Genomic DNA, 14,821 nt, shown 5'->3' with positions numbered 1-14,821 from the left:
TGGCACGGCAACGTCTGCTCATCACACACTAAACTGGACTTGAACTGGGTCACGTAACAGAACCATGTTCCCATGACACCGAGAAGCTTGGAGATAAGCCCGCTGACATGGTGTGATGGCTTCTCAGAGAGCAGCACAAAAGACTGGTCCAGAACACCCAGAGATCACGATCACAGTGCTACTAGTTACTGATTATAGGGGGCACATTCCAGCCAGCTTCTCCTGCCCATCACTGTATATGTGGGTGCCAAGTATACACTATAGGTAGAGTCGCCACATATTAGAGGGAATCTGTCACCACTTTTTTCACATATCAAGTAAAAATATGATTGGATTCAGTGTCATCTATGCATTATACCAGTACTTTTTATACCCCTTGACTCCCCACCTTTGATCAATAAATACCTTTTATATTCCTCCCGGGGTGTATGTAAATCTCCTCGGTCCGGTCTGATGGGTGGGGCTTATTGTTCCTCTCTCCCCCCCCTGGTTTGCTCTACCCATTTATTTGGTGTAATTCCTGCGTTCACATAGATTTAGAGCGCGTGCACAGTATGCTTTGCCCAAGTGTGGGCAAAGCATAAAATCATTATTGCACATGCTCGGCATACGCCATTACGTTCTATGGCCCGGAAGTATTGGGCAAAACATACTGCGCACGCGCGGCAGGACATTTGAATGCGCACGCACGCACGCAAGAATTACACCAAATAAATGCGTAGAGCAAACCGGGGGGGGGGGGAGAGGAACAATAAGCCCCACCCATCGGACTGAGGAGATTTACATACACCTCGTGAGGAATATAAAAGGTATTTATTGATCAAAGGTGGGGAGTCAAGGGGTATAAAAAGTACTGGTATAATGCATAGATGACACTGAATCCAATCATATTTTTACTTGATATGTGAAAAAAGTGGTGACAGATTCCCTAATAGTAATGATATCAGCAACAGTCACAGTGTTCCTGGGGTCAGAAAGTGGCAGCAGTTCATCTCCCACCCCCATCCCCCTCCCTGGCATAACATACTATTCAGCTTGGTTGTGATGTGCTGCAGCCAAAACAATGAGTCCAGGCTGCAGAGCATCTTAAGGTACCGTTACACTTAGCGATGCACCAGCAGCGATCCCGACAACGATATGGATCGCTGGTGCATCGCTAAGTGGTCGCTAGTGAGCTGCCACCCAGGCAGATCTCACCAGCGACATAGCAGGGGTCGGGGGTCGCTACTTACCTGTCAGACGAGGCGATCCTGCGTCCTCCCACCCGGCTCCACGCGTCGCTCGTCGGCGCCACAGGAAGCCCAGCAGGAAGCGCCCGACGAGAAATGGTCCAGGACGTTCTCATGCAACCAGCAATGAGCAGCGGGGGAGCCAGTCGGAGGTAAGTATCAGACATAGCGATATCGCTACCAATATCGCTGCTACGTCACAAAATCGGTGACGTTACAGCGATATTGCTAGCGATATCGCTATGTGTAACGGGGGCTTTAGGTAACAGCAGCACATAAGGCCCCGTCACACTAGCGAGATCGCTGATTTTGTGACGCCAAAGCGATCTCACCAGCGAGATCGCTGTGCGTTACGAGGATCAGCGACCGGCCCTCCCGCCAGGTATCACTGATCGTGCACTATCGTCCTGGGTTGTTTTTTGATCGCTGGTTTCCCACTGGCCAGCACACATCGCTGCGTGTGGCAACGAGAGACCAGCGATCAGCTACGCTGTTTTCCAATGTAAACATCGGGTATCTTAGAGCCACCCGGCTCTTAGATATCCTATGTTTACATTGGTAACCAGCGTGCTCGCTGGTCCTGATCGCTGGAGGGGCTGTCTATGTGACAGCTCACCAGCGATCGGCCTCACGATATCCCAGCGATCCTAGCCATGTCGGATCGTTGGTGGGATCGCTGGGACATCGTTATGTGTAACGGGGCCTTTAGAAACAAAGGCGCAGAACATTTACTTGGAGCCTTCAGGTCATCATCTTCTCTCCATGAATTGTCCCCGGGCCAGTCAAGGGTAGAGCGCAGAACTGGAGTGTCAGCTCTGCGGCCAAGGGTCAGACATAAGGCATGTGTAATACAGAGGTAATCACCCCCGTATATTATGCAGAGATAACCACCCCCCGTATATTATACAGAGAAAACCGCACCCCGTATATCAGCGGCAACCGCCCCCCTATATTATACAGGGGTAACCGCCCCACCGTATATTATACAGAGGTAACCCCCCGTATATTATACAGAGATAACCCCCCCTGTATATTATACAGAGATAACCATCCCCCCTATATATTATACAGAGATAACCCCCCCCCCCCCCCCGCTCCTGGTATATTATACAGAGATAACCATCCTCCAGTATATTATACAGAGATAATCGCCCTCCACCGGTATATTATACAGAGATAACCGCCCTTCACCGGTATATTATAGAGATAACCGTCCCCCCACCGGTATATTATAGAGATAACCGTCCCCCCACCGGTATATTATACAGATAACCACCCCCCACCGGTATATTATACAGAGATAACCGCCCCCCACCGGTATATTATACAGAGATAACCGCCCCCCCACCGGTATATTATACAGAGATAACCGCCCCCCCACCGGTATATTATACAGAGATAACCGCCCCCCACCTGTATATTATAGAGATAACCGTCCCCCCACCGGTATATTATACAGAGATTACCACCCCCCACCGGTATATTATACAGAGATAACCGCCCTCCACCGGTATATTATAGAGATAACCGTCCCCCCACCGGTATATTATACAGAGATAACCGCCCCCCACCGGTATATTATACAGAGATAACCGCCCTCCTAGTATTTTATACAGAGATAACCGCCCCCCGGTATATTAAACAGAGATAACCACCCCCCTGACTACACCTCCATTACCCATTGTACAGAGATAACCCTCCTCTGTGCATTATATAACTAGAGGACAGCTGCCCCTTCTCCCCACCTCCCACTGCAGCTGCCCCTTTTCTCCAGGTCTTGCTTACTCAGGCCCTTCTCCTTACATCCTGCTGCAGCAGCCCCTTCTTTGCACATCTTGCTTGCTCAGTCCCTCACTCCCAGTGCCGAAGCTGTCCCAGGTGAGAGTCCTGGTTTGGAAACTGTCCACAAGGCTCCTGAGTTTGAACACGCCCGAGTATTACTACGTGAAGGCCTCAGGCAATGACTCTAAGGAGCTGAAATCATTAATTGTTCCCGCAAAATTAAGTCTAACGCCATTAACTCTTTATGTGCAGTAATAATCTGAGACGCGAGCAGCGGCCGAGACAGAAATCAAGGCTGTGCCATAGTGTGAGCTGGTGATAAGCGGCAAAGAGATGAAGAGATCTGCAGCTGCCTAAGGTTATGTGCACACGTATTTGGAAGTGCTGCGGATTTTTAAAAATCCACAGGTCAAAATACCTGCAGTTTACCTGCGGATTAGCCCTGCGGTTTCACACCTCACAATGGAGAAGGTGTGAAACCGCAGTGGAATCCGCACAAAGAATTGACATGCTGCGGATTGTAACCCGGGGAAAAATCTGCAGCATGTGCACAGCGTTTTTCAGTTTACCATTGAAAACAATGGTACTGTACAACGCACCTAAATCTGCTGCAGACCCGCAGCGCCTGAAACGCTGCAGATCCGCAGCAGAATCCGCACCGTGTGCACATAGCCTAACACTCCGTGCTACAGTCAGATCTCTGCTTGCTGTTTTTGTTCACATTCAGAGGCGGAAACATTGTGTTTATTGAAAACTTCTCACAGCTGAGTGTTTGTTCCAGTTGTATCCAGTTTAGATAATCCTTTATGAGCTAAACATAGCAGAGCTGCCAGAGCACAAGTTTCTCCTGTCCCTACAGGGAGTCAGTGTCAGTCTGGGCTCTTCATCTCATAGAGGATAGACTAGATACAATTGTGACAAGGCCTCAGCTGTAGAAGTGCAGGCTTTCAGCTTCTAGATGTCAAAGAAAAAGTTCTCATTCACGACGGCAAGTAGAGCTACTGATGATAGTGAGGACTGGTAGCAGAGGAACTTCTCTCTTGGTTTCTAGTCACTGCTAAGTCGGAAAAACAACAATATAGAAAGAACTGGATTAATTCATGGAAATTGTATGCAGCTGCAGAAAGGTCACAAACCTCAAGTGTCCAGCAGCCCAGAGATGGCACAGTGTCTGCCCACGGGTGGCACCCAATATTCTCACATCTATACTGCTTTTCTGCCAGTCTGCTGCAAGCCTCATACTTGTACCCTCGGTGTCCACCTCACACTGATACCCTTGGTGTCCACCTTGTAGAGCTCCTCCCACCCAGTGTCCATTTTGTACTGATACCACCCCACCCCAGTGTCCGGCCTCGTACCAGTACCCCCTGCTGTTCGCCTCGTACCGATACTTCCTGCTGTCTGCCTTGTACCAACCCCGGTGTCTGCTTCGTACCAATACCACCCTCTCCCATGTCCAACTGGTACAGATACCTGCCCTGTAATGATACCCTTAGTGTCCACTCCTTACCTCTCCCCCGATGTCTGTCTCGTACTGATATTCCCTGCTGTCTGCCTTGTACCTTCATATAGAGATAAGCTTTGATAAAGATCGCATGTAGCGATCGAAACGCGTCACCTATGTCGCTCCTGTGTGAGCTGATGCAGTCCTGGAGCTGACTTGTTCATTATCCATGTTGGAATAAATTTGGAAACTTGATTTCGTGTGGAGCTGGATTTTTCTCCTTATTTCTGCCTTGTACCTTCCCCTGGTATCTGCTTCGTACCAATTCCCCTGCTCTCCGCCTCGTACTGATCGCTCCTGCTGTCTGCCTTGTACCTCTCCTCCCCCCGATGTCCGCTTCGTATCACAATGTGCACCTTGTACCAGTACATCCTGCCGGTTGCCTCGTACCTCTTCCCCCGGTATGCATCTCGTACGGATACTGCCTACCGTCCACCTTGTACCCCCCCGGTGTCAGCTTCGTACCAATACTCCCCCCCCCCTCGTCCGCCTCGTATCTCTCCCCCCCCGGTATCCATCTCGTACTTATAACCCCTACTGTCTGCCTTGTACCTCTCCTCGCCCCAATGGCCGCTTCGTATCAATGTTGTCATGATCCCAGTGCAGGTTTTTGAGCTGCACGTCAGGGGTTAATGTCTGGAGCTCAGTGCAGGTTTTGACCTGCACACCTGGGGTTAATTATTGTGGCCTCTCTATGGTTCTGGGAGAGCTTCTTAAACCCCTGGGAAGCTCCAATCCCTGTCAGTAATACTTTTGCCTTTGGCCGCGTGTGGTGACCTCTGTGTGCCTGTTCATTGTTATAGCTTGTTTATATGGTTCTGACTCGGTTATGTTCCCCGATGTGAGTTTGCTTGTTGATTCTGTACTTCGCTACCCTCCCTGTGTATGACTCATTGCCTGTGATCTGACTACTCTCTGCTCGCCCCTCTTGTACCTTGCAGCTATCTCTGTGTATGACTCATTGGCTACGTCCTGACTATCCTACCTGTCTATGCCCCTTGGTAACTTTGTCTCGCAGTTACCCTGCTAGGAGTTCTCTTGCAGCTCCTAGCTCTCTGGAGTTTAGGCCACGCCCCCAGCAGTCACATGCTTCAGGTCCTGCTGTTCTGAAGTACACACCTACTCGGCTGCTGCCCGCTCCACAGGTATCTTTGAGCACAGTTCGCTTTACTCAGGACACGCACACTGGCTCAGTGAGCAAGTGCAGTGCGGTCTTCTTGACAAATATCCCCCTATCCCAGTGTCAGCCTTTTACAAGTTCCCCCTGCTGTTCGAATCATACCGATATCCTTAGTGTCCACCTCGTATCTCTCCCCCCAGCGTCCATCTCGTACTGATATGCATTGCTATCCGTCTTGTACCTCTCCCCCCACTCCTGGTGTCCGCTTCATAGCAATATCCCTTTCCCCTCTTGTGTCTGCCTCGCACCGATATCCTTGTAACGATACTCTTAGTGCCCTCCTCATACCTCCCCCCACAGTGTACATCTCGTACCTATACCCCCTGTTGTCCGCCTCGCACCTCTCCCCTCCCCCAGTGTCTCCTTCTTATAGATACCCCTCATCCCGGTGTCAGCTTCATACCGATACCCCCTACTATCCGCCTTGTACCTCTCCTCCTTCCCCCGGTGTCGGTTTTGTACCAAAACTCCCCCCGGTGTCCCCCTTCATATCAATACCCCCCACCCCAGTGTCCACCTGGTACCAGTACACCCCTTGCTGTTCGTCTTGTACTGATACCCTTAGCGTCCGCCTCGTACTCATACACCTTGGTGTCCGCCTTTTACCTCTCCTGCTCGGTGTCCGCTTTATAGCAATACCCCTTTCACCCTGGTGTCTGCCTCGCACCAATACCCTTGGTACCTGCCTCGTACCGATACCCTTGGTGTCCGTCTCGTACTGATACTTCTTGCTATCCGCTTTGTACCTCTCCTCCCCCGATGTCCGCTTCATAGCAATACCCCCCAGTGTCTGCCTTGTTACAGATACCATTATTGTCTGCCTCGTACCTCTTCCACCGCTGTCCATCTCGTGCTGATACCCCCTGCTATTCGCCTTGTAGGTCTCCCCCATCGATGTCAGTTTCATACCAATACCCCTCCCCCCCGTGTCAGCCTCGTAATCATACCCTAAGCGTCTGCAATATACCCCTCCCCATGGTGTACGTCTCGTACCTATACCCCCTGTTGTCCACCTCGTACTTTCCCCCCCCCCCCGGTATCTCCTTTATACAGATATCCCTCATCTCGATGTCCGACTCATACCAATAGCCTCTTATCCCCCCCCCCCCCCGGTGTCCAACTGTTACCGAAAAACCCCTGGTGTTTACCTCTTACCAATACCCCCTATATCTGCCTCTCGCAGCGATACTCCCCACGATGCCCGCCGGACACCAATACTGCATCCCCCAAAGTGTTTGCTTTGCACCGATACCACTGGTGTCTGGCTTACAGTAAATACCCCCCGTGTCTGCCTGGTACCAATACCCCCATACACCCCTAGTTTCTGCCTTGTACTGAAACCCACTAGTAGTGTCTGCCTCGCAGTACAAATGCCCCACAGAGCCTGCCTCGCAGTACCAATACCCCCACTGTCTGCCTCGCATTAGCAATCCCCCCTGGTGTCCGTCTCGCAGTAACGATAGCCCTAGTGTTCACCTTATACCAATAACCCTTGTAACAATACCATTCGGTGTCTGCCTTGCAGTATCAATGCTCCCCAGTGTCCGCTATGTACCAATACCCCCCCGGTGACCAACTCGCAATACCAGTGCCCCCAAGTGTCTGCCTCGCAGTACCAATCCAAGTGTCCGCCTTGTACTAATACCACCAGTGACCGCTTCGCAGTACCAATGCCCCTAGTATCCACCTTGTACCAATACCCTTCAGTGTCCGCCTTGCAGTACCAATGATCCTTAGTGTCTGCCTAGTACCAATAGCCTCCAGTGTCCAAATCAGTACCAATGACTGACAATGTCTGCCTTGTACCGATACCCAAAGTGTCCACCTTGCAGTACCAATTTCTCACTCGCAGTACCGATACCCCCCAATGTCCGCCTCACAGTACGTGTCCTAGTGTCCACCTTGCACTGATATTCCCCCATGTACACCTTGCAGCACCATGTCCCCTAGTGTCCACCTAGCAATACCATGCCCCCCAGAGTCCGTCTCACAAGGGCTGTGGAGTCGGAGTCGGGGTCGGTGCTCATTTTGGTGGAGTCGGAGTTGGAGTCGGTATAAAATGGACTGACTCCGACTCCTAAAATATATAATAAATTGGGTACAGTAATTCAATGCAGGATGTGCTGAATATTTTTTCATAGGAGTTTGGGAAAGTTATGAAATGTCCTATAAATGGCTGTTCTATTCCTGATCTAAGGCTACATTCACACACAGCGTTTTTCCTGTGTTTTTTGAGGATACGTTTTTCAGCTGCAAAAGCTGATCATCTTTTTAAAAAACCGCATCACCTGAAAGGTTTTTGAGCTCATAGATAATGTTTTCAATAGCAAAAGCAGATTAGAAATCTGCTCTATTTATCCATATCTGTCTATCCATATCGTATCTGTACCAAAAAGAATGAAAACCGGGTAGTACACCAATATATATTCTGTTCTATCTAAATATCTTGATTATTGGATCATAAAAATGATTAAATGTCTGAGGTTCACATTGTACTACAATAAATTTTTCACTTAAATATAAGCAATCTGTGTGGGAGTCGGAGTCGGAGTTGGAGTCGGAGTAAGGGAAATTGAGGAGTTGGAGTCGGAGGTTTGGCTTACCGACTCCACAGCCCTGCGTCTCACAGTACCATGCCTCCCAGTATCCATCTCGCAATACCATGCCCCCCAGTGTCCGCCTCGCAGTACCATGCGCCCCCAGTGTCCGCCTCACAGTACTATGCCCCCCAGTGTCCACCACCATGACCCCCAGTGTCCACCTCGCAGTACCATGACCCCCCCTTGTCCACCTCACAGTACTGATAACCCCCAGTGTCGGCCTTGCAGTATCATGCCCCCCATTGTCCGCATCGCAGTACCATGCTCCCCATTTTCCGCATCTCAGTACTATGCCCATGTCCACCTTGCAGTACCATGCCACCCAGTATCCGCCTTGCAGTATCCTGCTCCCCATGTCCACCTTGCAGTATAATGCTCTCCACCTTGCAGTACCATGCCCCCCGTGTCCACTTTGCAGTACCATGCTGTAACAAGGTGGCACGGGGTGGTAGTCACAGGTGAGTCCACTTAAAGCTACAGTCCACAAGCACCCCGGCCCCTTGCACATAAAACAGACAGGACAGATGCAGTCCCAGGCAATTTACCTCTTCTCCACAGTCACTGCAGCGAGGGTAATCAGGATCCAGTAACACAGTTGTAATCCAACAGGGAAACTATTTATTGTAGATCAAAAGAAATAGGAAAAGTAGATGCAGTAAATCAGATTTCCCTAGTACCCTTCACTGCCGTATCAGTGGCAGCCACAGCAGCAGTTATACTGGCAGTCCATAAACCGATGTCTGGACGCTTATAGTCCTTAGCGAGGCACTACCGCAGTCCCGGTGCCCAATTCACTGCCCGGGGGTCGGGGCAGCACATGCTCCCCTCCAGGGGAGAGTTTTGCTCTAGAGGATGCTGAGCTCCTGCCCTGGCCACTGACTGGAAGCTTCCTGCTGTCTTGAGGCTGCTGGTCCAGCCCACAACCTTAACCCTTTTCTGTCCCTACATACATACAGGCAGTAAATAACATGGAGTGAACACATTTAAAGGGAACTCCACACAGTAAAACATAGCACATCAATAATACACAATAAGGCATTAATACACAGGTACACCCTCCGGGTACCACATGAGACCAGCCCATAGGAGAAAGACAATGAGGTTCTCTGCCTCCTCCATGCCCCCTAGTGTCTGCTGCACAGTACTGATGCCCCCAGTGTCTGCTGCACAGTACTGATACCTGATATATCTGATCCCAGCATGGAGTGAGCATTGCACCTGCTAATAGAGACCCGTGAAAGGAAGGGGTTAAAAAGTTGAGTACGATGGGAAAGAAGGGTGAGGGTGGTGTGTCCCCAGGGAGAAGGGCTGGATGATGGGGGCTGCCCCCTCATTCATTGTGATTCCGATCCCCAGCCCCCACCTCAGGATCCTGACACAACAGATACAAAAGAACCAGCGAGAAGGAATTCGCCACCTGTTACTATGGCAGCCGAGGGGAATCTGCTCTGTTTTATGGGGGAGCCTGGGAAACTGTGCCACACACCCAGAAAGGAAGGCAGGGGGCCTGCCAGACACTGAGGCTGCCCAGGAGGGTCACTGCCATCTGTGCCCGCTGCACAGGGGAAGCTCCAGTCTTAAAGGAAAAGGTGCGAGCAGGAGCGTGCACGTGTGAGGGGAGAGCACTCATGAGGAGCGTGCACGTGTGAGGGGAGAGCACTGGAGGAGCGTGCACGTGTGAGGGGAGAGCACTGGAGGAGCGTGCACGTGTGAGGGGACAGCACTGGAGGAGCGTGCACGTGTGAGGGGAGAGCACTGAAGAGGAGCGTGCACGTGTGAGGGGAGAGCACTGAAGAGGAGCGTGCACGTGTGAGGGGACAGCACTGAAGGAGCGTGCACGTGTGAGGGGACAGCACTGAAGGAGCGTGCACGTGTGAGGGGACAGCACTGAAGAGGAGCGTGCACGTGTAAGGGGAGAGCACTGGAGGAGCGTGCACGTGTGAGGGGAGAGCACTGGAGGAGCGTGCACGTGTGAGGGGAGAGCACTCATGAGGAGCGTGCACGTGTGAGGGGAGAGCACTGGAGGAGCGTGCACGTGTGAGGGGAGAGCACTGGAGGAGCGTGCACGTGTGAGGGGAGAGCACTGAAGAGGAGCGTGCACGTGTGAGGGGACAGCACTGGAGGAGCGTGCACGTGTGAGGGGAGAGCACTGAAGAGGAGCGTGCACGTGTGAGGGGAGAGCACTGAAGAGGAGCGTGCACGTGTGAGGGGAGAGCACTGAAGAGGAGCGTGCACGTGTGAGGGGAGAGCACTCATGAGGAGCGTGCACGTGTGAGGGGACAGCACTCATGAGGAGCGTGCACGTGTGAGGGGACAGCACTCATGAGGAGCGTGCACGTGTGAGGGGAGAGCACTCATGAGGAGCGTGCACGTGTGAGGGGACAGCACTGCAGGAGCGTGCACGTGTGAGGGGAGAGCACTCATGAGGAGCGTGCACGTGTGAGGGGACAGCACTCATGAGGAGCGTGCACGTGTGAGGGGACAGCACTCAAGAGGAGCGTGCACGTGTGAGGGGAGAGCACTCATGAGGAGCGTGCACGTGTGAGGGGACAGCACTGGAGGAGCGTGCACGTGTGAGGGGAGAGCACTCATGAGGAGCGTGCACGTGTGAGGGGACAGCACTCAAGAGGAGCGTGCACGTGTGAGGGGACAGCACTCATGAGGAGCGTGCACGTGTGAGGGGAGAGCACTCATGAGGAGCGTGCACGTGTGAGGGGAGAGCACTCATGAGGAGCGTGCACGTGTGAGGGGAGAGCACTGGAGGAGCGTGCACGTGTGAGGGGAGAGCACTCATGAGGAGCGTGCACGTGTGAGGGGACAGCACTGGAGGAGCGTGCACGTGTGAGGGGACAGCACTGGAGGAGCGTGCACGTGTGAGGGGAGAGCACTGAAGAGGAGCGTGCACGTGTGAGGGGAGAGCACTGAAGAGGAGCGTGCACGTGTGAGGGGAGAGCACTCATGAGGAGCGTTCACGTGTGAGGGGACAGCACTCAAGAGGAGCGTGCACGTGTGAGGGGACAGCACTCATGAGGAGCGTGCACGTGTGAGGGGAGAGCACTCATGAGGAGCGTGCACGTGTGAGGGGAGAGCACTCATGAGGAGCGTGCACGTGTGAGGGGAGAGCACTCATGAGGAGCGTGCACGTGTGAGGGGAGAGCACTGGAGGAGCGTGCACGTGTGAGGGGAGAGCACTCATGAGGAGCGTGCACGTGTGAGGGGACAGCACTGGAGGAGCGTGCACGTGTGAGGGGACAGCACTGGAGGAGCGTGCACGTGTGAGGGGACAGCACTGGAGGAGCGTGCACGTGTGAGGGGACAGCACTGGAGGAGCGTGCACGTGTGAGGGGAGAGCACTGAAGAGGAGCGTGCACGTGTGAGGGGACAGCACTGAAGAGGAGCGTGCACGTGTGAGGGGAGAGCACTGGAGGAGCGTGCACGTGTGAGGGGAGAGCACTCAAGAGGAGCGTGCACGTGTGAGGGGACAGCACTGGAGGAGCGTGCACGTGTGAGGGGAGAGCACTGGAGGAGCGTGCACGTGTGAGGGGAGAGCACTGAAGAGGAGCGTGCACGTGTGAGGGGAGAGCACTGAAGAGGAGCGTGCACGTGTGAGGGGAGAGCACTCATGAGGAGCGTGCACGTGTGAGGGGACAGCACTCATGAGGAGCGTGCACGTGTGAGGGGACAGCACTCATGAGGAGCGTGCACGTGTGAGGGGAGAGCACTCATGAGGAGCGTGCACGTGTGAGGGGACAGCACTGCAGGAGCGTGCACGTGTGAGGGGAGAGCACTCATGAGGAGCGTGCACGTGTGAGGGGACAGCACTCATGAGGAGCGTGCACGTGTGAGGGGACAGCACTCAAGAGGAGCGTGCACGTGTGAGGGGAGAGCACTCATGAGGAGCGTGCACGTGTGAGGGGACAGCACTGGAGGAGCGTGCACGTGTGAGGGGAGAGCACTCATGAGGAGCGTGCACGTGTGAGGGGACAGCACTCAAGAGGAGCGTGCACGTGTGAGGGGACAGCACTCATGAGGAGCGTGCACGTGTGAGGGGAGAGCACTCATGAGGAGCGTGCACGTGTGAGGGGAGAGCACTCATGAGGAGCGTGCACGTGTGAGGGGAGAGCACTGGAGGAGCGTGCACGTGTGAGGGGAGAGCACTCATGAGGAGCGTGCACGTGTGAGGGGACAGCACTGGAGGAGCGTGCACGTGTGAGGGGACAGCACTGGAGGAGCGTGCACGTGTGAGGGGAGAGCACTGAAGAGGAGCGTGCACGTGTGAGGGGAGAGCACTGAAGAGGAGCGTGCACGTGTGAGGGGAGAGCACTCATGAGGAGCGTGCACGTGTGAGGGGACAGCACTCAAGAGGAGCGTGCACGTGTGAGGGGACAGCACTCATGAGGAGCGTGCACGTGTGAGGGGAGAGCACTCATGAGGAGCGTGCACGTGTGAGGGGAGAGCACTCATGAGGAGCGTGCACGTGTGAGGGGAGAGCACTCATGAGGAGCGTGCACGTGTGAGGGGAGAGCACTGGAGGAGCGTGCACGTGTGAGGGGAGAGCACTCATGAGGAGCGTGCACGTGTGAGGGGACAGCACTGGAGGAGCGTGCACGTGTGAGGGGACAGCACTGGAGGAGCGTGCACGTGTGAGGGGACAGCACTGGAGGAGCGTGCACGTGTGAGGGGACAGCACTGGAGGAGCGTGCACGTGTGAGGGGAGAGCACTGAAGAGGAGCGTGCACGTGTGAGGGGACAGCACTGAAGAGGAGCGTGCACGTGTGAGGGGAGAGCACTGGAGGAGCGTGCACTTGTGAGGGGAGAGCACTCATGAGGAGCGTGCACGTGTGAGGGGACAGCACTCAAGAGGAGCGTGCACGTGTGAGGGGAGAGCACTCATGAGGAGCGTGCACGTGTGAGGGGAGAGCACTCATGAGGAGCGTGCACGTGTGAGGGGAGAGCACTGAAGAGGAGCGTGCACGTGTGAGGGGAGAGCACTCATGAGGAGCGTGCACGTGTGAGGGGAGAGCACTCATGAGGAGCGTGCACGTGTGTGGGGAGAGCACTGAAGAGGAGCGTGCACGTGTGTGGGGAGAGCACTGAAGAGGAGCGTGCACGTGTGAGGGGAGAGCACTCATGAGGAGCGTGCACGTGTGAGGGGAGAGCACTCATGAGGAGCGTGCACGTGTGAGGGGACAGCACTGGAGGAGCGTGCACGTGTGAGGGGAGAGCACTCATGAGGAGCGTGCACGTGTGAGGGGACAGCACTGGAGGAGCGTGCACGTGTGAGGGGACAGCACTGGAGGAGCGTGCACGTGTGAGGGGACAGCACTGGAGGAGCGTGCACGTGTGAGGGGACAGCACTGAAGAGGAGCGTGCACGTGTGAGGGGACAGCACTGGAGGAGCGTGCACGTGTGAGGGGACAGCACTGGAGGAGCGTGCACGTGTGAGGGGACAGCACTGGAGGAGCGTGCACGTGTGAGGGGAGAGCACTGGAGGAGCGTGCACGTGTGAGGGGACAGCACTCATGAGGAGCGTGCACGTGTGAGGGGAGAGCACTGAAGAGGAGCGTGCACGTGTGAGGGGACAGCACTGAAGAGGAGCGTGCACGTGTGAGGGGACAGCACTCAAGAGGAGCGTGCACGTGTGAGGGGAGAGCACTCAAGAGGAGCGTGCACGTGTGAGGGGAGAGCACTCATGAGGAGCGTGCACGTGTGTGGGGAGAGCACTCATGAGGAGCGTGCACGTGTGAGGGGAGAGCACTCAAGAGGAGCGTGCACGTGTGAGGGGAGAGCACTCATGAGGAGCGTGCACGTGTGAGGGGAGAGCACTCATGAGGAGCGTGCACGTGTGAGGGGAGAGCACTCATGAGGAGCGTGCACGTGTGAGGGGACAGCACTGAAGAGGAGCGTGCACGTGTGAGGGGACAGCACTGAAGAGGAGCGTGCACGTGTGAGGGGAGAGCACTGGAGGAGCGTGCACGTGTGAGGGGAGAGCACTGAAGAGGAGCGTGCACGTGTGAGGGGACAGCACTGAAGAGGAGCGTGCACGTGTGAGGGGACAGCACTGGAGGAGCGTGCACGTGTGAGGGGAGAGCACTCAAGAGGAGCGTGCACGTGTGTGGGGAGAGCACTGAAGAGGAGCGTGCACGTGTGAGGGGAGAGCACTCATGAGGAGCGTGCACGTGTGAGGGGAGAGCACTCATGAGGAGCGTGCACGTGTGAGGGGAGAGCACTGAAGAGGAGCGTGCACGTGTGAGGGGAGAGCACTCATGAGGAGCGTGCACGTGTGAGGGGAGAGCACTCATGAGGAGCGTGCACGTGTGAGGGGAGAGCACTCATGAGGAGCGTGCACGTGTGTGGGGAGAGCACTGAAGAGGATCGTGCACGTGTGAGGGGAGAGCACTCATGAGGAGCGTGCACGTGTGAGGGGAGAGCACTCATGAGGAGCGTGCACGTGTGAGGGGAGAGCACTGAAGAGGAGCGTGCACGTGTGAGGGGAGAGCACTGAAGAGGAGCGTGCACGTGTGAG

The 14,821-nt window shown here is 54.6% G+C and overlaps 1 protein-coding gene across 6 annotated transcripts in view; it reads right to left on the bottom strand.

Annotated features, from left to right (window-relative positions):
• Window positions 1-14,821, bottom strand: part of STON2 (stonin 2) — a 114,738-nt gene that overhangs the window by 21,212 nt on the left and 78,705 nt on the right. Inside the window, exon 1 of one of the 6 annotated variants that reach the window (XM_073587012.1) lies at window positions 8,841-9,355. The exons of 2 other annotated variants lie outside the window; for them this stretch is intronic. Coding sequence is in view for 2 of the 4 variants with exons in the window: in XM_073586983.1 (XP_073443084.1) it covers window positions 3,015-3,063 (49 nt within the window). In the remaining 2 variants the exon portion in view is untranslated. Of the gene's footprint in view, window positions 1-3,014; window positions 3,553-4,147; window positions 4,318-8,840; window positions 9,356-14,821 lie in introns of those variants that run through there. 3 more of the 6 variants (XM_073587019.1, XM_073586983.1, XM_073586994.1) reach the window with 3 other exon arrangements.

The sequence above is a fragment of the Dendrobates tinctorius genome, unplaced genomic scaffold (genome assembly GCF_039654945.1).
Source record: "Dendrobates tinctorius isolate UK_male_01 unplaced genomic scaffold, ASM3965494v1 ptg000010l, whole genome shotgun sequence".
Classification (NCBI taxonomy): Eukaryota; Metazoa; Chordata; class Amphibia; order Anura; family Dendrobatidae; genus Dendrobates; species Dendrobates tinctorius.
The sequence above is the reverse complement of the archived record's forward strand: the minus strand, read 5'-3'. Positions and strand labels throughout refer to the sequence as shown.